Source organism: Staurois parvus, unplaced genomic scaffold (assembly GCF_062004578.1).
Source record: "Staurois parvus isolate SC_StPar_1 unplaced genomic scaffold, SC_StPar_1.0 ptg000032l, whole genome shotgun sequence".
Taxonomy (NCBI): Eukaryota; Metazoa; Chordata; class Amphibia; order Anura; family Ranidae; genus Staurois; species Staurois parvus.
Window position 1 is genome coordinate 3175532 of NW_028317828.1, and position 27342 is coordinate 3202873.

Below are 27342 nucleotides of genomic sequence, written 5' to 3' on the forward strand. Positions count from 1 at the left end.
GTCTACGTTCTTCCTAATTGTTTCCAACAAAGGTTCCAATGATAGCACATACAGCAATGGGGACAATGGACATCCCTGTCTTGTCCCATTTGACATCCCTATGGGCTCAGACTTTTCACCATTAACCAAAATAACCGCAGATGGCATTTTATACAACTTTCCTATCCACTCCCTCATTCTACCACCTACTCCCATAATCTCTAGGGTATCCATCATGAAGCTCCAGTTCACTCTATCAAAAGCTTTTTCAGCATCGATCGAGAGCACTACTACCGGGGTTTTCCCTTTCTTAGCTTTCTGGATCAACAATATAGTTCTAATTCCGTTATCTCTACCCTCTCTCCCCGATACAAAACCAACCTGATCTCCCTGGATCCATTCTGGCATTAAATCTTTCATCCTATTTGCTAAGACCTTTGCATATAATTTTGTATCTATATTCAGGAGTGCAATTGGCCTATAACTAGAACATTGAGTAGCATCCTTCCCTTCCTTATGTATAAGTGTTATATGGGCTTGTAGTGATTCCTGTCTAATCTCCATTTCTCCACCCAAGGCATTCATATACTCCTTCAATTTAGGTATTAACAGTTCGCTATAATACCTCACGGTAAATCCGTCTGGGCCAGGGCTTTTCCCCACCTTAGTATTTTTTAATGCTATTTTTATTTCCTCCTGAGTGATTTCTAATTCCAGGGATTTCAATAGATCTTCATCTATCTTTGGTAGTCCTGCTTTTTTTAAATATGCCCTTCTTTTTTCTCTGTTCTGATTTTCACTATTATTTACTAAGTTCTGAGAATTAATATTATACAGCTTACTGTAATATTCCTTGAACACCTTCCCGATTTCTTTAGTAGAGTGAGCCATTTCTCCCTTGGGATTTCTTATTTTTTCTATATAATTTCTATTTTTCTTTTTTCTCAGGGCTTTCATTAAATATTTTCCTGGTCGATCTCCCCATCTATACCTCTCCCCTGCTACTTTATTAAGTACTCTCCTCCTTTCTTCTTCCATTAATATCTCCACTTCTTTCTTCTTTCCTATTACCTTCTGCCATTATCTCACTTGTTCTATTTTTTTGGATCTGTTCCAGGTCATAAAATTCTTTTAAGAGCCCTGTCATTTTTTTACTCCTTTCCCTTTTCTTTTTTGCCCCTAGCGCAATCAGTATACCCCTAATATATACCTTATGGGACTCCCAGACAGTGGCCACTGACACATCCCGTTTCGTTCTCCTGAAAGTATCTTTCCATCTCCTTTCTGATCTGCTGATCGACCTCTTGATCTAGCAGAAGGGCCTCATTTAACCTCCATCCTACCCCCCTTGTCAGCTGCCTCCCCCATCTTACCTTCATTATAACTGGGGCATGGTCTGAGAGAGTCATTGTCTCTATTTCTACTTTAACCACCCTCTCGATAAGTTGATGATCTACCATTATATAATCCAATCTCGAGTAGATCTCGTGTGCATTAGAGAAGAAGGTATAGTCTCTTTCCTTTCCATGCGTTATTCTCCATATATCCACTAGTTGACCCTCTTGTATCTCCTTCTTTAAGGTCCTCATAGACCTACCTCCCTCTCGTTGCACACGAGAAGTTGTATCCATCTGTGGATCTAAACATAAATTCAAATCTCCCGCCACTATCAATCTTCCCTTTTTAAAGTCCATCAATTTTCTTAATATCCCTTTCAGGTATCACCTCTGGTCTCTTATTTGGGCAATAAATATTCGCTATTGTACATTCTATTTCCTGCAATCTACCTTTCAAAAACAAGAATCTCCCCTCAGGATCCGTCTCTCTCTGCTCCACCTCCCACCTTACATTTTTAGCAAACCCAATTGCCACCCCTTTAGCTCTCTTAATTGGGGAGTCTGCATAGAACCATGTTGGATAATTTCTGGTGATTAATTTAATATTTGACTTAATTTCGAAATGCGTCTCCTGTAAAAAAAACTACCGAAGCTTCTCTATGTTGCAACTCCTTAAATAGCTTAAATCTCTTCCCAGGACTATACAACCCCTTTACATTGTATGTTATAAATTTTATATCTTCCATATTTCTTGTATACATCTTCTCCCTATGCAGAGTATTTTTAAGACCTTCCCCCTATACCATCCTTCTCCCCCTCCCCCACCACAACCCTCCCCTTTCCCCTCCCCTCTCCCCAACATCCTCCTCCCCCCTCCCCCCTCAACAACCCCTTGACTTGAGCATGTTTTTTAATTTTTTCTTCTGTTTCTTCTACTCTAATCAAGAGATGTCCCAGGTCTTTCCGAATAATTCCCATTTCTTGTTTAATTGATTTTTCCAGATTTCTAAACATTTCTGCCATCTCCTTTTGATTTGGGATTTGTAGTTCTCCTTCATTTTATTTAACTCTATTTCCCCTGTTATTTGTTGGCTATTGTTATCCATTTCCACAGGAGATCTGGCGCTTTTATCCATACTGCTTTCCATTATACTTTTTTCACCTGCCCCCTGAGTTCTTTCTGGGGTCACATTACCTTGGGACGTAAATTTTCTAATTGTTCCAGATTGGGCATGCTTGGGGCCGCTCCCTTTACTATTTTTACTCTTCATATTTTCTATATATATCCAAATTCTCTTCTTTTAAACTTTAGGGTATATGCTGACAATGAGTCCTTTAGATGTATTCTAATTTCTTCAACCTACTTGGTGATCCCCCCTTTTTTCTCTATATATACTTCTCCTGCTACATCAAGGTACTGTCCATGCACAGATTTACTATACAGTCCAGACACTCTCACTCACCCTCCTTCCAGCTGCTTTTCTCCGGTGAGGCTGTCCTTTAGGATCTAAGTACTCTGGTGTGTCTCTGCTCCTTTTCCCTTCGACTGGAGGGGAGGAAGGGGGGAGGTTTCTGCGAGTCTCTTTCTTCTTTCACTGTCCGCTTCACTCCAGGGTAACCGGCAGTCGGGAGTATTTCTCTATTGAGCCGGCTCCGACTCCATAGGAGGCCAGCCAATGTTCTCTCCTTCCTCTCCTGCTAAACCGAGTCACTGCGCCGGGTCCACCTGCACTGTCAGTGAGAGAACCGGCGTCTCCTCCTGACTCAGGAAGCCGGCCGGCCTCTCTGTCTCCCAGAGCTCCCTTTCGGGAGGTCACGTGACCGCCTCGCGTCACCTGTGTTCCCAGCAGTCTCGGGCTGGAGGTTCCCAGCCGTCCCGCTGTCCAGGACTCCTGCAGCTCCGTCCTCACCGCTTCTCCTCCGCAACCCCCTCTCACCCGTAAGTTTTAGCCGGGCACCTCTGCAGCATTACATGGGGAACAATTAGGGAAGGAGGGTGGTCGTCCTGTGGAGAGCGCTCACATCGCCCTCTCTCTCGCTGCCATGATTAGGCTCCTCCTCGACAGCTCTTTGGTCTTGCCGATGGTAGTAGTTGGCGTCTGACTGACTGTGGGGTGGACAGGTGTCTTTAAAGAGCTCAGACAGATGCTACTAAGTTAGATTAATGAGTGGAGTAGAGGTGGACTTTTTAAAGGCACAGTAACAGGTCTTTGAGAGCCAGAATTTTTGCTGTTTCTCAGGTGTTCAAATACTTATGTTCAGCACTGCAAGACAAATAAATTCTTTAAAAATAATACAATGTGATTTCCTGAATTTTTTTTTAAATTCGATCTCTGAGTGGGAATGCACCTACAATGTGAACTTCAGACCCCTCCGTGATTTCTAAGTGGGAGAACTTGCAAAATCGCAGGGTGTTCAAATACTTCTGTTCCTCACTGTATATTCACTTTGTATTTTGTTGTCATATTGTATTATATTATGGTTTTAGGGTAGCGCTGCATCATTTTATTTAGTCATTTATTATTTCCACTTGGTATATGGTTAGGTGGTAGCAGCTCCCACACACTTGAATTACCACTTATTAGTAGCGCAGGAGATCTCCATTATAATTGGTAGATAGACGTCTCAGTCATCGACTAGATGCGAGGTAATGGTCTCCTCACCCCAATGTGTTCCAGGACATCAGTCACCTCTGCAGGACATCGGACATAAGATCTTTTGGCATCCTGCTTCAGCAGGAAGGTTGGACTGACTTATTGCCAAGTGCAAGGATCCAAAGCAGGTGTTTGTTTCTCATATTTGCAAGACCGCCACCTGGCCCTCTGTTCACATGTTTAAGTTTTATCTGGTGGGTTTTCAGGCCTCTGCTGATGCCCTGATACCCTTGTTTATGGCCTGTTGGCCATTGGATTGCTTGGGGTTGTTGCATACCGGAATAATGGAAGCCTGAGTAATGTACTGTACAATTAGGAAATAAGGATTGTTCACTTGCCTGTAAAATCTTTTTGTTTCAGTACAGTACATGGCATAGGTCACCCTGTCCTGTGTACTGGTTTTTTTTTTCTGATTGTTTTCTAAAAAATTAGGATTGCTGGGAGTTGGAGGGGTTATTTGGGTTATCCTAACAAATTTGTTTGCCAGTGTCCTCACCTGAAGGTGGTAGCATATTACCCATTGTCTTGATTTCTTAAGCAAGTGTCTATTACTGTACTCCAAGAAAGGGATTTTACAGGTAAGTCAAAACTCCTTTAAGTTTTGGGAAGTCTTTGCAGAAACCACTGTTGGTTAAAGGTATGTACTTCATCCCCTTGCCTACCAAGGGGAATTTTGTGAACCTCCTGGTATTCAAGGGACTAAAACAAGCTCACGGCTGCAGCCGTAAGTTTAGTAATGTTTTTGTCAGCCGGGGATTGGAGTACTGAGAAGAGGCTTCCTAACCCTGTTCCGCAATCTCCTCTGTGATGAATGAGCCTGAAAGTGACAAGCATTTAATCACTTCCAGGTTCACAACAGCTGTTCCGCTGCAGCTAAAGACATGTTGTCACTGCCCCTCATCTCCATCTCATCCAATCAAAGAACACTTTGCATTCATTGAGAAATGCACAAGGATTCTCTGGATGGCCGTACTGTGCCGAGTAAGCGATCCCTGGTGGTTATGCATAAGGGCAGCTGCTCAACATGGCACCTGGAACATTGTGGCTATTACTGCAGTCGCTTGGGCTACTTCAGAGGTTTACAGCTTTCACAGAGGCAGCGGTAGACAAAATATGTTATTGTTCGAGTTCAGCTTGGGGAAGCTCAGTTCCTCTACTCTACATCATGATTTGAAAACTACTGGGGCCCATTTACTGCATTGAAAATTTTATTATAAAGGTGAACCTACTCTTAAAACTGAATAGCATGTTTATAGTAAAGCTCAGAAACCAACATGTAATTAAAGAATGCATTGATTAAAAGATCATTCGATGTACAGCAATCCTTATCAATTCCTTTTTTTTTTTTTTTTTAATGTACTACAATTTTTAACTTATCTATGTCTCACATTTAGCCCGGAGCTCCAAGGATTGCTGATGAATCAGCTGACTATTAAAGTGAGTATCAATCTGTGTTTTGTTGTTCTGTTTTATAAAGTGCATTTTTTTATTGTTAACATTCTTGGCTTTCAGGGCCTAAAGAAGCTTGGCCAGTCTGTAGAATCTTCATACTCCACTATTCAGAAACTTGTAATAAGCCATTTACAAAGGTATGTTCATTTAATATTGCCAAAATGTATACTGGAACTCTTCTCATAGGAGTAGGCTTTGTAAAAGATAGGAAATTAACTTTTTTTTCAGAAAGTTAAAGCCAACATCTGGTGCCAGTGCAGGGGTCTGGGGATTTGAAAACCATAGTTTTCTTTGGGGACGGATCAGAACTCTTCTAATTGTTCATGTACTGGCATGTGACCGCTCTGACCAATTAGAATTGCTGTGATCCACCCTGGCGTTCTTAAAGAGAGAAGAGAAAGAAGACTGCGGCTTTCAAATCCCCGGCCCCCACATCGGCTGCGTGGACAGTGAAAGCTAATCATCCATGGAGATATCTATTAACTGTAACTGTGCGCATTGTGAGTTGTATATACCTGTTTAAATCAATTGTGATGTTAATAATAGGAAATTTGATTTTTATTATAAAGACTGTTGGGTACCTTAAAAGTCCATCCTCTCTTTTGGTGATATGTTCTGCATTATACTGTACTGTACTGAATGTGCCAATTTATTTATTTATTTTTTAATAACATGCTGTTTTAGAGTCACTGGCTTTGACGGTATGGCTGTTTGAAGCCCATGTCTTGAGGGATGGGGTGCCTGATTTTGTAATATCTGCCATCCTCAAGTCAAAATGTCAAACTCCTGGAAGGTGTACCATCATACATGGAAAGCTTATTTTGCCTTGTGTGAGGCTCTTGAAGGATAAGTTCACCTTTCGTAACATGTTGCATCCATATTAAGGGTGTATCATGACCGGCCCACGCTTCCTGCTTTGATAGCTAGTGGGGGATCAGGGATCCCGGATCGCTGGTGCAATGCTATTATTTTTTACTAAAAGATGAATGTATCCTTTTAGATTCCATCCCCAACAGTATGTCATGGGGTGTGTTGTTTCTGGTTTTAAGTACCATCAAAGGCACTTAACAGTCTTAGCCATTCTTTATCAAAGACCTATCCCATGTCAGTCCTTTGTAAAAGTCTTTGTACATGGTGTTACAGTAATTTTCTCCTGTGTCTGCCCCCTTTGTCTTCTTGAGACCTCAATTTAGTCTTTTCTGTTTTGCAGTCTTAACATTTTGAGTCCCTTTGAGAGATTCCCTCTTATGTGCAGGGTTGCCTTTTTAGTTGCTGTTACATTGCCTTGCAGTCTTGGAGTTGGCTGCAGTCGCCTGCAAGGAACCTTTTCTGGTTCATCCCCAGCTGGTGGTGAGGTTTTAGTCCTCTCCCTATTTTTTTTTCTTTTTTTAAACACACCTAAGGTGCATTCCTCATTGCATGTCAGTTACCAATCAATAAAGGAAAAGGTGCTTCACTCTTTGAATTTTGACAGTTCTCCCTGAGGGACCCCTCAAGGGTCAGGCTATTTCTTGATCCACTATTTCCATGTGGATTTTCCAGCTTATTTCTCAGACCTATAAAATTATTTTTATTAGTATTATTATACAGGATTTATATAGCGCCAAACAGTTTGCTCAGCACTTTATAATGCTGCAGCAATACAATTCAATACAAGAGGGTTAGGAGAGCCCTGCTCCTGGGAGCTTACAATATAATCGGGAGGGGCTGGTGGAACAAAAGTGAATAAATGTGGGGGATGAACTGGTGGGAGAAATAGAAGAATCGGTTTTTATCTGAAGGCAGGATAGTCTTTCCTGAAGAGAGAAGTTTTCAGGGATCGCCTAAAAATGGATAGAGTAGGCGATAGCTGGACAGATTGGGTAGGGAGTTCCAGAGGATGAGAGATGCTCTGGAGAATTTCTGGAAACAAGCATGAGAGGAGGAGAGAAGGGAACTTAAAGAGCAAGAGGTCTTGGTAGGAGTGCTGATGATTGTTTGGGTGATATTTGGAGACAAGATTGGTGAGGTAGTTTGGGACAGAGGTGTAAATGGCTTTGTATGTTGTCGTTTAATGTTTTGAATTTTATTTGTGGGGCAATGGAAAGCCAGTGGAGGGATTGGCAGGGAGGGGTGGTGGACACGGAACGGTTGGTAAGGTGGATGAGTCTGGCAGCAGCATTCATGATAGACTGAAGAGGGGATAGCCTGCGATAAGGTAAGCCAATGAGGAGGAAGTTACAATAGTCAAGACGAGAGATAACAAGGGAGTGAATAATTTTCCTTAGTGGTTTCAACTGTTAAAAAAGGGGCGTATCTTGGAGATGTTTTAGAGGTGAAGTCTACAAGATTTGGAAAGTGATTGGATTTTGGGCTGATAGGACAAGTCAAAGTCCAGGATTACACCTAGCACCCTGGCATGAAGGGAGGGACTGATGGTTGTATTATTGATCTTGATGGAGAAGTCAGTGGAGGGGCATAGGCAGGAGGGAATCCACCTTTCTTGTTGCTTGTTTTTTGTTTTGTTTTTGCACCAATCACACAAGATTGAGCACCAAACTTTGAATTGTTTTAATTTATGAGAAAAGGACATTTAAGTTATGTTTATGCGTTACAATTATTGATGCTTATATTTAGTGTTTCTTATATTTATTGATGAGATTTTTGAGTGTGTGATCCTTTGATAGAATTCTTAGACAGTTTAGTCTCATGGCAAGCAACTTTCTCTTAGTTTTTCTTTTACGGTTTGTTTGCGTGGGTGTGAGGATATTATTCACACTATAACATTAAGGGCAGGGTTCTTTCTTGTTCAATGTCCATTCCATCAGAAGTGTTAATGCTTACTGAGTGATTCAGCATCAAGTTTCTGTTGTTCAATTTTGTAAGGCTGTTACACTTACTAAGTTCTACCAGGTAGATGTTCACACCTCTGGCAATGCCAGTTTTTGGCAAAAGGACAGCTTTGTAGTGGGGTTCTCCCCCATTCTTTTGGGCATTTTGGCCTTGTTGCTGTGTTAGTCTCCTCTTGTCTACAGTGCTTTGGACCATCCCAAGTAATCATGAATGTTAAGTACGCTATGCCTTGTGATGTACAATTAGAAAATTTGCTTTTTTTTGTTTTTTTGGGTGAACCTATAAAAATCCTTTTCTTGAAGTATATCACAGGACACAGGGATCCCTGCCCTGTTTGTCAGTGTTCCTCATTGCTTGCTAAAAACTCGGGCTGGGAGGAGTTATGTCTGGGTGGGAATTCCTGCCTTTTTTGCAAGTGCCCATTCACTTGAAAGTGGCAGCATAACCCCAGTAGCCATGCATAAGAAGTGTCCTGTGATGTACTCCAAGAAAATAATTTTATAGTTGAACCAGAAATCCCAGTATATGATCCCAATATCATAACCTTTATATTTTGTTCATTGATTTTGCAGTGGAGCTGAAGTTTTGCTCTATCATCTAAGTGAACTAAAAGGAATGGCCTTGTGGAAACAGAAGTATGAATCTCTTGGCTTAGAAGCCAAAGCAATTGAAGGTATGTAGTTGGATGATCAAATTGATTTATGGAGATACATAAATGCTTATAATGAATATGCTTAATGACCATCTTCACATTAAGTTATTAAATATATAAACCGTTCACGTTATGAGTCGAGTGGGTATCTTGCAACAGACAGTAACTTCTAGTTAATGTAAAATTTCTAATTATCAGATTTTTATTGCTGGACATATAATACCTTGCTTCCTCTCCCATAGACAAGTCTGCACTTCTATTGGAGATGAGGAGAAATATTTCCCAACATAACCATAGACCACTATTTAATGCTGACAGAGGATCTAAACCTTACTCCATTTTGTCTAAAATTTAACGGACATGACTGCAATTGCACATTTTGAGCTGTGCTCAAAAAAGGAAAGCGGATGACAAATGACTAGTCAACATTTTGCCTATATGCACCATGTAGCTGATTATTTTTCATCGTTTTGCATGGTGTCTGTGTTTAGAGGCCCCAATCTTGGTGGAGGCTGGGCTTTGCTTCCTTAAATAGGAGCTGCCCCCTTGATAACCAGTGAGACAATGACTGGTAGGGTAATGGTCAAAAAGCAGCAGAAAAGGTGAATGAAGCACACATCCACTGATGGAAGGAAGCAGAAGGTGGTAGGTAGATCCTTACACTGCAGGCTCTCAGGTACAACTTCCTCTCCGGCAACAAGAACACTGATCAGTGCAGTAGTGACATCGCCATATCTTACATAAAATTACATTAGACTAGCAGGCAGGAGTGCCTCAGACAATACATGTGTCTCATTTCATACTTTGGGTCAGTGAATGTGATTCCATGTACAGTATTTTTATGTGTTTTGTTGTTGTGTGATAAACTACATGGTACTTCCGTTTGCCAATATAGACCTTTTCTCATCAGAATGATGTGCCATTTGTGTCATGTGAATGGAGATTATCAAAATCTCATTGCAACACTTCTGAAAATGAGCAGCAGTGTGTGTGTGTTTATTATGCACAATGCTTGTGTTACTAAATCCATGACCCTGCATTCACTATATCTGGTCTTCCACAGTACACAGAACATGGAAATGCTATTATTTTCATAAATGTAAACTGCTACATACCCTTTCTCAGCAGCAGTATATAGCAGCCTTGTGACATCTATCAGTGCCTAGCTGAGCTGGTTAGAGCTTGTAGGAGGAGTTTTCATTCTGTTCTGACTGTCCTATGAGGCTGCATAACCCCTGACACTCTGTCTGGACAGTGCTTGATTGGCCCTGTGCTGATCACATGCACCCACCCAAAGAAAAAAAAAACTCTAGCAATACATACTAAACTGAGCATGTGCAGAGTGACTCCTAGAGCTCTGTACTATCAGCAGATGGATTGAGGACAATAGAAGAAGGGGAGGATCAGAGAAGACAGGATAAACAGCCTTTTTACACAATGCAGGGAATTAAACCCTTAGGTTCCACAGAGCGTATAACAAGCATGTTTTACTGCATATAAAGACTGATTGATTTTACTGTTGTGGGTTTAGTAACGCTTTTTAAAGCATTTTTATCACATCTGGTGCGAATAATTTATGAGAGAAACTGTAGTAGCATTTTGTAAATAAATTCTCTTTTACAGATGCAATAACATCTGTTGGTTCCTTCATTCTTAAAGCAAATGAGCTTTTACAGTAAGTCTTATTTCAACATTACCATATTAAATTGTTAATATTTGTAAGAGGTTAAAAATTGTTTGGTCTTTTATGAACAAGAGAAAAACTGACAGTGCAGGCTTTTTTAATGTGAATTCTTCCTCTTTTACACATATTTGCAAATAATTGTCACATGTAAGTATATCAAGGATAGTAATTAGTAAAGATAAATTTGAAATGTGGAGATTTCTTGCAACCATTTACTGCCAACATTGCTGCAACCTCTTATTACATTTGTCAGAGAAGATATTCATGTCAAACTGTCCAAACCTCGTGGCAGTCAGCATTATTTACTTTTCCTAAAGGGAAAAAAAATGCAGGCCATTAATAACCGCAATAAAACAATGTGGTTTATGTTGAATATGATAACCTTATATGTCCAGTAATGTTCTCCATTCTACACTTCTAGAAAAAGAAATGTTATGTTTAAGATGTAAAAGTGTACATTCTGGGGATAAGCTCTTTAGAAACAAGCTTTGCTATTGTCAATCTCTAAACTGATGGTTGACTTTTTTTTTCTTTTTTAATGGGCTATAGATGTGGGCCTTTTTGTTTTTAAATTATTATTATTCAGGATTTATATAGAGCCAATAGTTTGCTCAGCGCTTTACAATATAAAGGGAGACAATGCAGCAACGATACAGTTCAATACAAGAGGGTTAGGAGGGCCCTGCTCCTTGGAGCTTACAATCTAAATTAAGAGAGAAGTATAGCTAAAGCTTTTTTGACTGCACTTCCCTTATGAATCACAGGGGTACACTTACTTTTGTTTTCCTGTGACCCGGAGTCAGCTGATAGCGTGCTATTGCCTTCCATCAGCTAATCAGGGAAGAGCCACTTAGGCTCTGGAAGGAGCCAGACAATATTGTTTGGACTGACCAGGCAGACTTATTGACAGCTGGCTTTGCCTCTCAGCATGCAACTGAGAGCCAGCAGACCCCACCCTTCCCTCCAGCCTGGTGCTCCAGTGAGTGTTGGAGGATGAGAGCAGTGACTGACAGTCACTTCTCTCCGCTCCAAGCAGATGAAGAGCTGAGTGGTTAGCGGATGCGATTGCTCAGCTCTGGGTATTAGAGCCAGCAAAGGACTACAGCATCACACCAATGTATGAGTTGAACATGTTCAATTTTTTTAAATTTATGCTTCTCTTTTAAATATGAACATTTTGTTATTTTCAGAGTTATAGACAGTGGGATGAAAAACTTTAAGGCATTCTTTCGATGGCTTTATGTAGGTAAGCAAAAAAATTTACTGGATATTTAATTTTTTAAATATAGATTTCTGTATACTAAAAAATAAAAAAATCATAATCCTGATCGTTTTAGAAACAAATTGTCTTTCATTAGTCAGGTCTCTTCATTATTATAATTTTTTTTTTTTTAGCTATGCTACGAATGTCAGAAGACCACGTTCTTCCGGAGCTGAATAAGGTATGTTTTATATAGAGATACAATAAATGTTTTTAACATTTTAATGTTTTGTAACGTTGTAGGCTTACAAGAAATGTTATATTGCACCCCTTGCAAATGTTTATATATCAATTTTAACTGCTTCCCCTCTGCCCTATAGCAGAAATACTTCTACAGGGCGACAGGGGTGTGCAAAATCGCGTGTGTGTATATCTATATGTGTGTGTGTATATATATATATATATATATATATAATATAATATAATATAATTTTGCATTTCCGGGTAGGGGGCGCACAGGAGCAGAGGCATACAAAGCAGTGTGCTTACAGTGAAGCCCGCACACAGCCCCTATAGTGAAACGGCACACAGATGTTCACCCCTTCATGCCCAGTGCCATTAGTACAGTGTCAGTGCTTTTAAATGGCACTGATCACTGTATTGGTTTCACTGGGGATGTCAGTGACACCAAGTCAGTTCCCCAGTGCCAGAATGCCCACCGCAGTCCCAATATAAGTCGCTGATCGCCGCCATTAGCAGTAAAAAAAAAAAAAATAAATAAATTCCGGTGTATATATACCACCATTTGTAAACACTACAGGTGAAACTCGAAAAATTAGAATATTGTGAAAAAGTTCATTTATTTCAGTAATGCAACTTAAAAGGTCCAGGGTCAATGCAGCCGTCTACCAGGAGATTTTGGAGCACTTCATGCTTCCTTCTGCAGACGAGCTTTATGGGGATGCTGACTTCATTTTCCAGCAGGATTTGGCACCTGCCCACACTGCCAAAAGCACCAAAACCTGGTTCAATGACTGTGGGATTACTGTGCTTGATTGGCCAGCAAACTCGCCTGATCTGAACCCCATAGAGAATCTATGGGGCATTGCCAAGAGAAAGATGAGAGACATGAGACCGAACAATGCAGAAGAGCTGAAGGCCGCTATTGAAGCATCCTGGTCTTCCATAACACCTCAGCAGTGCCACAGGCTGATAGCTTCCATGCCACGCCGCATTGAGGCAGTAATTGCTGCAAAATTGGCCCAAACCAAGTACTGAGTACATATGCATGCTTATACTTTTCAGAGGTCCGATATTGTTCTATGTACAATCCTTGTTTTATTGATTGCATGTAATATTCTAATTTTCTGAGATTGTGGATTTGGGGTTTTTATGAGCTGTAAGCCATAATCATCACAATTATGACAAATCACGGCTTGAACTATCTTGCTTTGCATGTAATGAGTCTATCTCATATATTAGTTTCACTTTTTAAGTTGCATCACTGAAATCAATTAACTTTTTCAAGTTTCACCTGTATAACTTTCACATAAACCAATTAATTTACATGTATTAGGATTTTTTTTAGCAAACACATAGAAGAATACATTTTGGTCTAAATTTATGACGAAGTTTGATTTTTAAAATTTTTTTAATGGACATTTTTATTAGCAAAAAGTCGAAAATATTGTTTTGGTTTTTTTTTGCTCAAAATGTCTTTTTTTTTTTTTTTAATTTATAGCACAAAAAATAAAACCTGCAGAGGCGATCAGTGGGTGAAAAAAAAGGACATACATTTCATTTGGGTGCAGTGTTGCATGACCACGCAATTATCAGTTAAAGTACCACAGTGCCGTATCGCAAAAAATGGCCTGGTCAGGAAGAGGGGTAAATTCTCTGTAGGGCAAGTAGTTAAAGACAATTTAATGCTGAATTCAATACAAACAACAGAATACAAATGATATGCAGTACAAAAAAAGGTATGCCGGGCATCCTGCAATCATGCTGAATATACTGTAATGCACTTATGGTTTCAGTATACTACCAGTATTTAGTAGGGTAGTCTTTATACTTTAAAACTGCATTACAGTGACGTCCCACTGAGCCAACAATTTTTTGAAGTGTTACCTTCATTATTATGTGGTGCCAAGAAGCAATTATAGCCTCAATTAATTGCCTTTTCTTTGATGGATGCCTCATTCCTACAAGGCTTTTCAAACAGTGGCACAAAATTTTTTAAAGATCTACTAACAATATTCACACAAGCTACAATAAGAAATTACAACACCCACCATTTAAAAATATATTTTATATATATAAATAATAAAGTGTTAGACAAGGCCTGGTCTTCACACTTGTGTTTTTTTCTTTTTTAGACTAAAGTAAGCATAACTTTTTAGTACTGCATATATTTTGAATTCTTTTTTTTGTATTGAATTCAGCATTAAATTGTTAAAATTGACATATAAACAGTTTGAAAGTGAAATTTTAGCACATTTTTATTAGAATGAGTAAGGCTGTGGTTTGAGTGGAAAAAAAAATGACTTGATTCCACCATCCACACACTAAGGGCCGATTCACACTTTAGAAACGCAGTCCATTTGTGTTCCGGATGTGTCTCTGTATGCGTGTTTTTGATGCGTTTTACTGCATTCCAGTACAGTTCTGTGCAGAATAAATGCAGCATGTTGTACTTTTTTTTTCTGCAACCGTAACACACTGGAACTACAAGCACTGATGTGAATTATGACATTGACAACCATATAACCTACTTTCTGTGGGTTTTGGATACAGAAAAAAAAGCAACTGAATTGCATGTTGTGTGAACTGGCCTCACTGTGGATAGAGAGGGTCCTCCCACTGAACTATTGTATTTTGACAGCAAGGAAGCGTCCCCACCATTCGAATGCACTGCCAGCTAAAGCCTTAGCGGGGAAAATCCAACATAGTGGTTGAACAGAAGATGATCAGTAGAATGACTTCTGTACAACCTCAGTGCCTGAACATTGATCGAAATTCAGCTGGTCCTTGCTGAACTGGCTGAATTTAGATTCATGTACAGGTTAAAATACATAAGTAAAGATGGCGCCCGGAGCAGCCGCATGACCGCCAGCTCCGGTGCCCCCGCACCCCATCCGCCACCATCCGGGCCCCTGAGCCTGCCGCCGAGGTTCCCACCAACACCCTGAAGGGGCCCTGGACACTCCGTCCCTCCGGCGGAGCTCCAGCAGGCCAAAGCGGCTTGAGGCCTACTACGGCACCCAAAGCCGCAGTGTTTCCTGCCGGCCGTGGCCGGAATCGCGGTGGGACGCCTCCGCTCCTCAGGGGAAGCTGCCACCATCCCCACCGGTCCTACTGACACCCAGGAGGGGTCCGCTACCATCCTGACGTCCAGGACACCAGGTACTCCATCAGGGGCACCCACTACCCACAAGGGAGCCCAGCCGCCAACACACCTCAAGCCACCAGGGATACAAACAGGGGAACCCACTACCTACCAGTGACTGCAAGCCACCAGGGACCTTAAGCTACTATCCCACCGGGGATCGCAAGCCCACCATCCCACCAGGGACACAAACGTGGCACCCACTACCCACCAGGGACCCAAACCACCAGGGACCCCTGGCTACTATCCCACAAGGGATCGCAAGTCCACCATCCCACCAGGGATCGCTACTATCCCACCAGGGATCGCAAATCCACCATCCCACCAGGGATCGCTACTATCCCACCAGGGATCGCAAGCCCACCACCCCACCTGGGATCGCTAACCCACCACCCCACCTGGGATCGCTAACCCACCACCCCACCTGGGATCGCAAGCCCACCACCCCACCAGGGACCATTAGCCCACCACCCCGCCCTCCGGTGCGCTGTCCCTTGGTGAAGATCTGGCGACTCGTGGTTACCACGACTCCTGAAGCTGCGGCCTCTCCTACCGGTCGCAGCAGACCACGGAGGACCGCGAACCCCAGAGGGCCGAGGATCGTCGCCGTGACGCCCCGCTCCGGGCCCCACAGATTGAAGGAAGCAGCAACCACCCCCACTGGCACTGAGAGGGTAAGCTGGGTAAACTACCGCTGCCACATCTGCTCCCCACCGTGCTCCACTCAACCAAGCCCCTACCACTGCCCAGCCCTGAGCCCTGCTCCATCCGACTGGACACAAACGCCTAGCCCATTCCGGACATCGGCCCACACCACCTCCAGACGTCGGCCTCTAGCACCTCCTGCCGCCAGGCCTCTAGCACCTCCTGACGCCTGGTCTTCAGCACCCCTGACACTGGGCCCTCAGCACCCCCCGACACTGGGCCTTTAGCACCCCCTGTCGCCGAGCCCTCTGCACCTCCTGACACCGGGTCTTCAGCTACTCCCGTCGCCGGGCCCTCGACACCTCCCGTCGCCGGGCCTCCAGCACCTCCAATCACCGTGTCCCACGGCTCGTCCAGCTGCTGCACCACTGTACCCACCGACGCCGTGCCACAACACTCACGGACGCCGGCCTACAGCACCCACAGACTGCAACCAGCCAGCTGCGGCCCCAGCCGCCCACCACTCCCCTCCTACGATTGCACACCGATGAACTCCAACACGGCATAACAGACTCTCCCCATCCTCACGTCCTGACTGAAACCTCCCTCCTCCCCGACCCGACCAGCACTCTGCTCACCCTAGCATGCCACGTGCACTCCTCGTTCTCCTCTCCATTCCCAAACTTGCTTCCCTCCACCCCCCTTCTCCCCCAAAACAGCTCTACATTGCACTCTCACTTTTTCCTTCCCCCGCTCTACGGCTCTCACCACCTCCTCCTGACACTCCACTCCCCCGCCGACCCACACGCCACCACCAACAGACCCACACACTCCTGCACATCCAGTTCCCATGCCACCTTCCTCACCCTCCTCCTTCTCCTAACCGCCGGAGACATCTCCCCGAACCCTGGCCCCCCATCTCCCCACTCCCCCTCTCGGAACCCCTCTACTCCCGCCAGCCACCGCAACCCCCTCAACCTCGTATCTGTCCCCCTCCTCCCCGCATCCACCCCTCCTCTCTCGGTTGCACTCCTGAACGCCTGCTTGGTTTGCAACAAGCTCACCGCCATCCACAACCTCTTTGACTCCCACTCCCTCAACCTCCTAGTGGTCACTGAAACCTGGATCCAAGCCACTGACTCCACCTCCCATGCAGCCCTCTCCTATGGAGGCTTTGTCTAGACCCACTCACCCAGACCGAGCGGCCGCAAAGGCGGTGGGGTCGGTATGCTCCTGCCACCACTGAGCACCTTCCAGGTCCTCCCTAACCCCCCCTCCCTCTCCTCCTTCGAGGCCCACTGCATCCGGCTCTTCTCTCCCACCCCTCTGAGGATTGCGGTAATCTATCGGCCTCCTGGTTCCGCATCCCCCTTCCTTGACAACTTTGCCGCCTGGCTTCCCTTCTTCTTCTCCTCCGAGCTACCGACCATCATCCTAGGTGACGTCAATATCCCCATCAACGCCAACAGCCCAACTATTGTCCAACTCCTCCTCCTAACCTCCTCCTTCACGCTCACACAGCACACACAGTCCTCCACCCACACCAATGGAAACACCCTGGACCTCGTTTTCTCCCACCTCTGCACCCCCCACGACTTCACTAACACCCCCTTCCCCCTCTCTGATCACCACCTCATCACATTCTCCATCTCCCCCCTCCCCCTCCCTTAAATCCCCCCTCCCCCCAAAGCATCTAACCATCACCCGCAACCTCCGCAATCTGAGCCCGACCCATCTCCACCCAGCAGCTGACTATCTGTATGACAGTATCCTCCCTCTGTCATGCCCTGACCTGGCCACTACTGCGTACAACAACTCACTGTCAGCTGCCCTCGACTCCCTGGCACCCCTAACCACGCGTAACACCAGACCCCGACCGCTTCAACCCTGGCAAAACGACCGTACAAAAAGTCTCAAATGACGCAGTCGCACGCTGGAGCGCTTATGGCGCAAAACCAGATCCCCTTGCGCATTCTCCCTCTACAAAGCCGCCTTCCTCACCTACACCACCTCCCTCCATGCCGCCAAGAAAGCCTATTTTGTAACTCTTATCAACACCCTCTCCACCTGTCCTCGTCGGCTCTTCTCCACTTTCAAATCCCTGCTCTCCCCCCCCCCCCCACCTCCACTCAGCACCTCACTCACCGCCCACGAGATTGCTAATCATTTCCAAAACAAGATTGACACAATCCGTAAGGACATTGTCAACTCACAAGCTACCTCTCCACCCAGCCTCCCGCCCTCCTACAACCCCTCTACCCTCCCCTCCTCCAACCTCATAGCCGCACTACCCCCCGCTATGCCTAACCCCCCGCAAACTATCACCTCCCCAACACTCCGCTCCTTCAGCCCAACTACCCCTGAGGAGGTCTCTAAGGTCTTCACTGAAGCCCGCCTCACCACCTGCCCCCTGGACCCTATCCCCTCACAGCTCCTCCAGTCACCCCCCCCCCATCATTCGCTCCCTCACCCACATATTCAATCTCTCCCTCTCCACTGGCACTTTTCCCTCCCCTCTAAAGCACGCGCACATCACCCCCATACTCAAAAAACCCTCCCTTGACCCCACTGACCTTAACAACCTTTGACCCATCTCCCTGTTGCTATTCACTTCCAAGCTGCTTGGGTGCCTGGCCTACAATCGCCTAAACGCTCACCTCACTGATAACAACCTCCTTGACCCTCTACAGTCTGGCTTCCGTCCCCTGCACTCCACCGAAACCGCCCTACTTAAAATCACCAACGACCTGCTATCCGCCAAAGCTAATGGCCACTTTTCTGTCCTCCTGCTCCTTGACCTCTCCGCGGCCTTCGACACTGTTGACCACCCTCTCCACCTCTCCACTCTACCTCTAAATTTACCTCTCCACCCCCCACCTCACCCCCTCACTCTCCACCCGCATCGCCCACCTCCTGAACGACATATCAGACTAGATGTCACTCCATTTCCTCAAACTTAACCTGTCCAAAACAGAGCTCCTGGTCTTCCCCCCCACCCCGAACCCCCCCCCCCCATCCTCTCCATCACTACTAACAACGCCACCATCACTCCCACCCCACATGCCAAAGTCCTGGGTGTCAGCCGGGACTCACTCACACCTCTCCTTCCTACCCCACATCCAATTGCTATCAAGATCATGCAGGCTCCACCTCCGCAACATCTCCAACATACGTACTTTCCTCACCCCAGACACTACTAAACAACTCGTACACTCCCTCATCATCTCACGCCTGGACTATTGCAACTCCCTTCTCACTGGCCTACCCAAACAAACGCTATCCCCACTCCAGTCAATCCTGAACTCAGCGGCGAGACTCCTCCACCTCACCGCTCCACATCCGCCACCCCCCTCTGCCAATCCCTTCACTGGCTCCCGATTGCCCAGCGCATCAAATTCAAACTGCTAACCCTGACCTACAAAGCCATTCACAACGCCGCCCCAAGCTACATAACCGACCTGATACCCAAATACTACTCTACCCGTGCCCTTCGCTCCTCACAGGACCTCCTACTCTCTAGCTCCCTGGTCTCCTCCTCCCACGCCCGATTGCAGGATTTCTTCAGGACTTCCCCCCATCCTCTGGAATTCCCTACCCTAATCCATCAGACTGTCACCTACCCTCATCACCTTCAGGCGCACCCTGAAGACCCACCTCTTTAGGGAAGCCTACCCCACCCTCACCTAACAGCTGACCTCCTCCACTCCTCCCACCACTTCATTCCCCACAGCCATTTCCTCCTGTACCACTTTCCCCTCCCTCCTAGATTGTAAGCTTGAAAGAGCAGGGCCCTTGAACCCCTCTTGTATTGTATTGTTTCTGTCTTGTCTCATGTTCTGTCCTCCTTGCTATTGTACAGCGCTGAGCAAACCCTTTGGTGCTATATAAATACTGTATAATAATGTATAGCAGATGTAAGGGCTAGACCTTCTAAAATAGTTTTTATTGATATTCCTATTTTCATGTATGGGCTTCAGGAAGAGAAAGAACATATTTCTGTAGTGAACAATAGTATTAACTCTTCGCCATGCTATTTTTTCCTTTCTTTCCTCCCTTTTTTTTCCTGGCAGGAGCTTTAAAGTATATTTCAAGGCATTATCCAAATTTAGTGTACAAATAAAAAGTGCGCTAATTATTCACAAAACATGCAAGGATAAATAAAAAATAAATGAATTCATAAATATAAACATAAGTCCAGCCACCATAACAGTGATAGTCCAATGTCAACTTAATGTCAATCTTGAAAACAAACACCCATGTGCAAATCCGACACCAGATGAAATGAATACACTCACCAGAGCTATATGCTGATTATATTATAAACCAGCATGATAGCATTTTGCTCTGGGAGCAATGATCTGCAGGATATCCCAGTAGAGGAACAGCAACCAATAGTGGTCCAATCAGCACATATGGAACAGCTAAGCAGCAAATGATCTTCCAATAACATGGGCAAAGCTCGAGGAATAAGAAGAGATATGATGGTGCAGTACGTTTAAAACCAGTAAAATTTTATTAATAAAGTATTGCACTCACAAAGAAGGTGTCTAGCCGACACCAGCAATGACAGCCTCTAAAATGCCACATCCACAAGGGAAAAACCAAGGGATGAACCTCCTGCACTGCGATCAAACAGCTCACAGCTGGGAGGAACGTTCCAACGTCACATCCACTAGGCCAGGCCCAACGCGTTTTGTCACTTGACGTCTTCCAAATTTACCCCATCTGTCTCCCCATGTTATAGCATTATTTTTTTTTTCACTTTGTATAGCGGGAAACCACTTTTATTATTATCTGTGAAATTTGTCGAATTCCTGCAGGTAAAGCTACTAGAAGTTTCTTATCTCTTGTCAAGCACACCTACTGAAATGCATCTCCCAGGAGCCCTTTTCCTACCCGCAGTGTGTGGACAGGCTCTTAGGCTGCTTTCACACTGATCTGTTTTTCTTCCGCTTTTGTGTTTAAAAAAGTGGAAAAGGTTGTGTGACCATGCATTCCTATGGAACTCTTCACACTGATCCGTTGCGGGTCATGTGCTTTTTTTTTTCTCCCTTCGCCCTTCAGTACAGCACCTGGATAGAGCGCAGCTCCACCCATAACACAGGAAACACTGCAGCTTAAAAGTCCGCCTCTTCCACCATGCCCTCAGTTATGGTGTTTCCTCTGCCATGGTGGAAGCGCCGCAGGGAACCTAGATTATGGGGGGGCTGCGCTCTCTACAGTGGAGGAGTGTGTCTGTTGTTACCTCCCAGATGGATTGCCTAGACCATTCCAGCTCCTTTCTCTGTGTAGGGGGGGTTCCAGCACTTTTTCTCCCCTTTCTTGCTCAGGGAAGCGATGACCAACCAGACAGTCCTGCCGTATCCTTCTCCCTCAGAGAGCGGGTCTCCTGGGGTTCTGGGCCATTGGAAGCCTTCAGGCGGCTTCTGGAGGTCATGGTGTATCCGGCAGGCGAGGGACGCCATGCTGCTGGGCAGGACTTCCAGCGGGAACGTTGCAGCACTGGTTCCGGCTGCTGGAACGCAACGGGAGGGGGCAGGTCAGCTGGTGCTTCCCGTTCCGGGTCACCAGTGCTCTGGAGACAGGTGGGAACTTTAAAGGACCACAGGTCTCCGCAAGCTGCGCTCTCTGCAGGATGGAGGACAGTGGGTCCAGCAGCAGCTGCGGAAACAGGCACATCATGCAGCAGTCTAACCCAGGTAAGGAGGGTACAGTGGTGCCCTGTGTCCTTACAGTGGGGCTCTTTTGGTGTTTTCACTTTGGTTTTGTTGCCTTCCCTGGTACGGAAGCCTGCCACTGTGGCACAGAGGTGACTTCGCACTGCTCCACGCCTCGGGGGGATGACTTAGGGTATTTTTGGGTTATTTCCTCTCTCTCTCTCCCCCCTCTCTCCCCCCTCTCTCCCCCCCCCCTCTCCCCCCTCTCCCCCTCTCTCCCCCCCCCTCTCCCCCCTCTCCCCCTCTCTCCCCCCTCTCCCCCCTCCACCCCCTCTCCCCCCCCCTCCCCCCTCTCCCCCCCCCCTCCCCCCTCTCCCCCCTCTCCCCCCCCCTCTCCCCCCTCTCCCCCCCATCCCCCCTCTCCCCCTCCCCTCTCCCCCTCTCTCCCCCTCCCCTCTCCCCCTCCCCTCTCCCCCTCCCTCTCCCCTTCTTTCTCCCCCTCTCTCTCTCCCCCTCCCTCTCCCCTTCTTTCTCCCCCTCTCTCTCTCCCCCTCCCTCTCCCCTTCTTTCTCCCCCTCCCTCTCCCCCCCCTCTCTTCTCCCCCCTCTTTTCTCCCCCCTCTCTTCTCCCCCCTCTCTTCTCCCCCCTCTCTTCTCCCCCCTCTCTTTCCCCCCTCTCTTCTCCCCCCTCTCTTTCCCCCCTCTCTTTCCCCCCTCTCTCTCCCCCCTCTCTCTCCCCCCTCTCTCTCCCCTCTCTCTCTCCCCTCTCTCTCTCCCCTCTCTCTCTCCCCCTCTCTCTCCCCCCTCTCTCTCCCCCTCTCTCTCTCCCCCCTCTCCCCCCCACCCTCTCTCTCCCCCTCTCTCCCCCACCCTCTCTCTCCCCCTCTCTCTTTCCCCCTCTCTCCCCCCCTCCCCCCCGTCTCTCTCCCTCCCCCTCTCTCTCCCCCCTCCCCCCTGTCTCTCCCCCTCTCTCTCCCCCCTGTCTCTCTCTTCCCCTCTCTCTTCCCCTCTCTCTTCCCTCCCCCCCTCTCTCTCTCTCTCTCGCTCCCCCTGTCTCTCTTCCCCCCCCCCCTCTCTCTCGAAGGTGGGCTACGTAGGATCCGGTCAGACGAGAGCCTGATGTAGTTTTTTTTTTGTTTTTTTTTTGCTCTGCTCCTTTTGCTATGTTTCAGGTCAAGGCTACGGTCAAGACAAAAGGGGTCAAAGTGTCCATCTTGTAGGAATCCCCTGAGAGATTCATGGCCAAAACCGCTCATGTGTGGCAGATTTAGTAAAAGAAGAATCTTCACAGCAATGCAGTGACATGTTTGCAGCTGGAAAAAAAGGAATTGTCAGAGACCCTGGGATTGGTCTGATCTTTGCTGGATAAACTCCCATCGCTTCACCCGCCTTTGCAACAGAGCTCCTCGGCCATCCTTTTCAGGACAGAAGGATATCGGCGACTGAATGAAGAGAGATAGAGCGTCCTTCCATCCTCCTCTAACTGGAGGGAATTGAAAGCCATCCAGCTGGGTCTTCTTTCCTGTCATCAGTCGGTGAAAGGACAGCACATTCAGGTCCTAACGGACAATACAACAGCGGTAGCTTTGGCCGGGGGGCACAAGGAGCAGGGGTCTCCTGGAGTTGGCTCTAGAGATCCCGTCTTGGGCAGAAAAGAATTTGGCCTCCCTCTCGGCCATTTACTTAAAAGGCTCGCAGAATCTGCTAGCAGATTTCTTGAGCAGAAGGAAAGTAGTAGAATCCAAATGGGGTTTGAATCAGGGAGTGTTCCAGCTGATCACAGAAGCTTGGGGGGTGTTCCTCAGGTCGACCTATTTACAAGTCACCTAAACACAAAGGCACCGGTGTTTTTCTCCCTTCACAGGGAAGACCAGGCTCTGGGGCTGGATGCATTAGCTCATCCTTGGAATTACCCTTTTGTCCTACGCTTTCCCCCCTTTTCAGCTCATTCCTCTAGTACTTCCAAAGTTCAAGCAGGAAACAACAAGCCTTATCCGGATAGCACCCTACTGGCCAAAAAGGCCTTAGTTCTCAACGCTTTGGAACCTATCCTCCAGACCCCCCTGGAAATTGTTGGTCAGGATTTGTTAGTCCATGGGCCAGTGCTGCATCCAGAAGTGGGGCGATTCAACCTAACCACGTGGTTCTTGAAGAAGAACTCCTAAGAAGTATCGCCACCTTGCTCTCAAGCAGGAAAGAAGTGACTAGAGCAATTTATCTGAAAGTGTGGAGAAGGTATAATTCCTGGTGTTCAGAAAAGGATTTCCAGGTGAACAGAGTCATGTCAGTCCTGGAATTTCTCCATGAAGTAATGGAGATGGGCCTAGCTGCAAGCACCCTTAAGTCTCGAGTAGCAGCTTTATCTGCTTTCCTGGAGAAGAGGTTATCCCAGGAGGCGCTAAGTATTAGTTTTTTTTTTTTTAAAGCTTTGGCCAGGACCAGGCCAGTTTCAGTAAAAGTTTTTCCAAAATGGAAGCTGTCTTTAGTTTTATAGGGCCTCACAAAGAAAACCATTTGAGCCCCTAGAGGAGGCGTCGGTGCGAAATTTAGTTCTGAAAACTGTTTTTCTAATTGCCATTGCATCAGCTCGAAGGATTAGTGAGATCCAGACGCTGTCAATTTCCGAACCTTTTTTAGTTATTTTTCTGGACCAGGTGGTCCTAAGAACGGATCCAGGATTTCTGCTGAAGATCTCCTCATCCTTTCATCGTACGCAGGAAATATTACCTACCTTCTATACAGCTCCAGCTAATCCGGGGGAAGAGGCATTCCATACGCTAGACGTGATAAGATGTCTGTTGAGATTTTTGGAGGTGTCAACAGGGTTTACAAAGTCTTAACTCCTTATTTACACTCTTTACGGGAAGCCGCAAGGGAGCCTCTTGGGCTGAAAAGGCTGGTGCATCTCCGGAACAGATTTGCAAAGCGGCTACGTGGTATAGTTTCTCCACATTTTACTCCACACAAGTTACTCGGTTATCTTCTCCAGGTGCTGTCCTGAAGGGCGAGGGGTGAAATCCTTAGACTTACCGGTGATGGTACTTCTAGGGGCCCTTCAGGACAGCAGCCTCTTACCCCTTTTTTTAATGTCTTTTAATTCTGTGGTTGGCATGGTATCTGTTTTTTCCTATTCTGTTTTCCAGCATGTCAGAGGTTACTCAGCTATAACTGGGGGCATGGTGGAAGAGGCAGACTTTTAAGCTGCGGTGTTTCCTTTTTTATGGGTGGAGTTTCGCTCTCTCCAGGTGCTGTCCTAAAGGGCTCCTAGAAATACATTCACCAGTAAGTCTAACTAAGGATTTTTTTTTAATCCTGCTTGCTGCATTTTTGTGCAGGATTGGAGCACCAAAAATGCTCCGCCCCAGTGTTTTGAGTCGCATGTCCTGTAAAAAACACAGTAAAACACAGTAACATGTTTTTGCCAAATTTTTGCTAGAATCAGTATGAAAGTAGCCTTGGAGTCAAGGCAGCAGCAATGTTTTGCTTGAAAAGATAACCGTGTATGCCTGTGAAGAGGGATGGAGAGAAGTTTTGTTCTATAGTCAGGAGATTGGGATTTCAGTGCAGAGAAGGCACTTTGTTGTCTGCCCAAATAGGAATTTAGGGGCACACTAGATTTCTGCAAGATCAAGGGATATGTTTCTTTATTTTCAGTGCTTTTAAAGAGATAACACAATGAGAAATGTGCATGTAATGCAATAATGTGCTGTGTTTTTTATTTTTTTCTATTTTTTGCCATTGCATATGCTTTAATGGAAGCAGTCTCCTCTCCTTCAATAAAAAAAGCAATTCATTGGCAATGACTTGCAAGTTGGGGACTGTTACAACTCCCCCCTTGTTTGTCCAGTAAAATCCTGGGAAACATTGGTACTGGAGGTACTTAAAAGTGTATCAGAATATGATTTGTCTGCCTGGCATATTTTTTTTTTTTCTAAACTTCTCTGCACAAAGCATACAAGCACACTGAATTGGTGCGGCAGTTCTTTGTCATACTTGTTGTCTAAAGTGTTTTGAGGAACATGCCCTCTTTATAAGAGCCTGTGACATTCTGGCTTTTTGCCTTTAGTCATAAGTACTTAGTAATCTCAAACCAATATAACTCGCTCCTTTATTATAGAGTTGAGTGAAGAGAATAGCAGGTAAATATGAAATATAACAAAAATATTATGTAGTCCTTAATCCATCCAGCAGGTGGAGTTTCAGCAGGGTTTTTTATGTGTCTACCACTTTTTCTAAAAAGACTGATATTGCTGAAGATGAAATGACTTATGGCACAGATTCATTACTTACAGGACAGCTCAGTATGAAGTTTCAATGACAAAAAAGTTGTATCTAAAGGGGAGGTACTTTTACTTCGTTGTCTCCTTGGACAATTCATAGTGCTTTGGCAATCCTTCTTTGTATATCAAAGGCTGTCCACATTTTGGAAAAAATAATGCACCCTTACTTGTCATAAAACTGTGTGTGTGTGTACAGTATCTCACAGGAGTGAGTACACCCCTCACATTTTTGTATATATTTTATTATATCGTTTCATGTGACAATACTGAAGAAATTACACTTTGCTACAATGTAAAGTAGTGAGTTTACAGCTTGTATAACAGTGTAAATTTGCTGTCCCCTCAAAATAACTCAACACACAGCGATTAATGTCTAAACCGTTGGCAACAAAAGTGAGTACACCCCTAAGTGAAAATGTCCAAATTGGGCCCAAAGTGTCAATATTTTCTGTGGCCACCATTATTTTCCAGCACTGCCTTAACCCTCTTGGGCATGCAGTTCACCAGAGCTTCACAGGATGCCACTGGAGTCCTCTTCCACTCCTCCATGATGACTTCACGGAGCTGGTGGATGTTAGAGACCTTGCGCACCTCCACCTTCCGTTTGAGGATGCTCCACATATCCTCAATAGGGTTTAGGTCTGGAGAAATGCTTGGCTAGTCCTTCATCTTTACCCTCAGCTTCTTTAGCAAGGCAGTGATCTTCTTGGAGATGTGTTTGGGGTCGATATCATGTTGGAATGCTGCCTTGAAGCCCAGACTCTGAAGGGAGGAGATCATGCTCTGCTTCAGTATGTCACAGTACATGTTGGCATTCATGGTTCCCCTAATGAACTGTAGCTCCCCAGTGCCGGCAGCACTCATGCAGCCGCAGACCATGACACTCCCACCACTATGCTTGACTGTAGGCAAGACACACTTGTCTTTGTACTCCTCACATGGATGCCGCCACACGTTTGTTACCATCTGAACCAAATAAGTTTATCTTGCTCTCATCAGACCACAGGTCATGGTTCCAGTAATCCATATCCTTAGTCTGCTTGTCTTCAGCAAACTGTTTGCGGGCTTTCTTGTGCATCATCTTTAGAAGAGGCTTCCTTCTGGGATGACAGCCATGCAGACCAATTTGATGCAGTGTGCGGTGTATGGTCTTAGCACTGACAGGCTGACCCCCCCACCTTGTCAACCCCTGCAGCAATGCTGGCAGCACTCATACATCTATTTCCCAAAGACAACCTCTGGATATGACGCTGAGCACGTGCACTCAACCTCTTTGGTTGACCATGACGAGGCCTGTTCTGAGTAGAACCTGTCCTGTTAAATCACTGTATGGTCTTGGCCACCGTGCTGCAGCTCATTTTCAGGGTCATGGCAATCTTCTTATAGCCTAGGTCATATTTATGTAGAGCAACAATTCTTTTTTTTTTTCAGATCCTCAGAGAGTTCTTTGCCATGAGGTGCCATGTTGAACTTCCAGTGGCCAGTATGAGAGCGTGAGAGCGATAACACCAAATTTAACATACCTGCTCCCTATTCACACCTGAAACCTTGTAACCCTAACGAGTCGCATGACACCGGGGAGGGA

The 27342-nt window shown here is 45.6% G+C and overlaps 1 protein-coding gene across 2 annotated transcripts in view; it reads left to right on the plus strand.

Annotated features, from left to right (window-relative positions):
* ANAPC4 (anaphase promoting complex subunit 4) overlaps positions 1 to 27342 on the plus strand; it is a 176161-nt gene that overhangs the window by 82298 nt on the left and 66521 nt on the right. For both annotated transcript variants that reach the window (XM_089660907.1, XM_089660908.1), the window contains exons 13-18: positions 5365 to 5407; positions 5483 to 5559; positions 8827 to 8927; positions 10530 to 10581; positions 11781 to 11836; positions 11986 to 12032. In XM_089660907.1, the coding sequence (XP_089517033.1) occupies positions 5365 to 5407; positions 5483 to 5559; positions 8827 to 8927; positions 10530 to 10581; positions 11781 to 11836; positions 11986 to 12032 (376 nt within the window). The remainder of the gene's footprint in view (positions 1 to 5364; positions 5408 to 5482; positions 5560 to 8826; positions 8928 to 10529; positions 10582 to 11780; positions 11837 to 11985; positions 12033 to 27342) is intronic.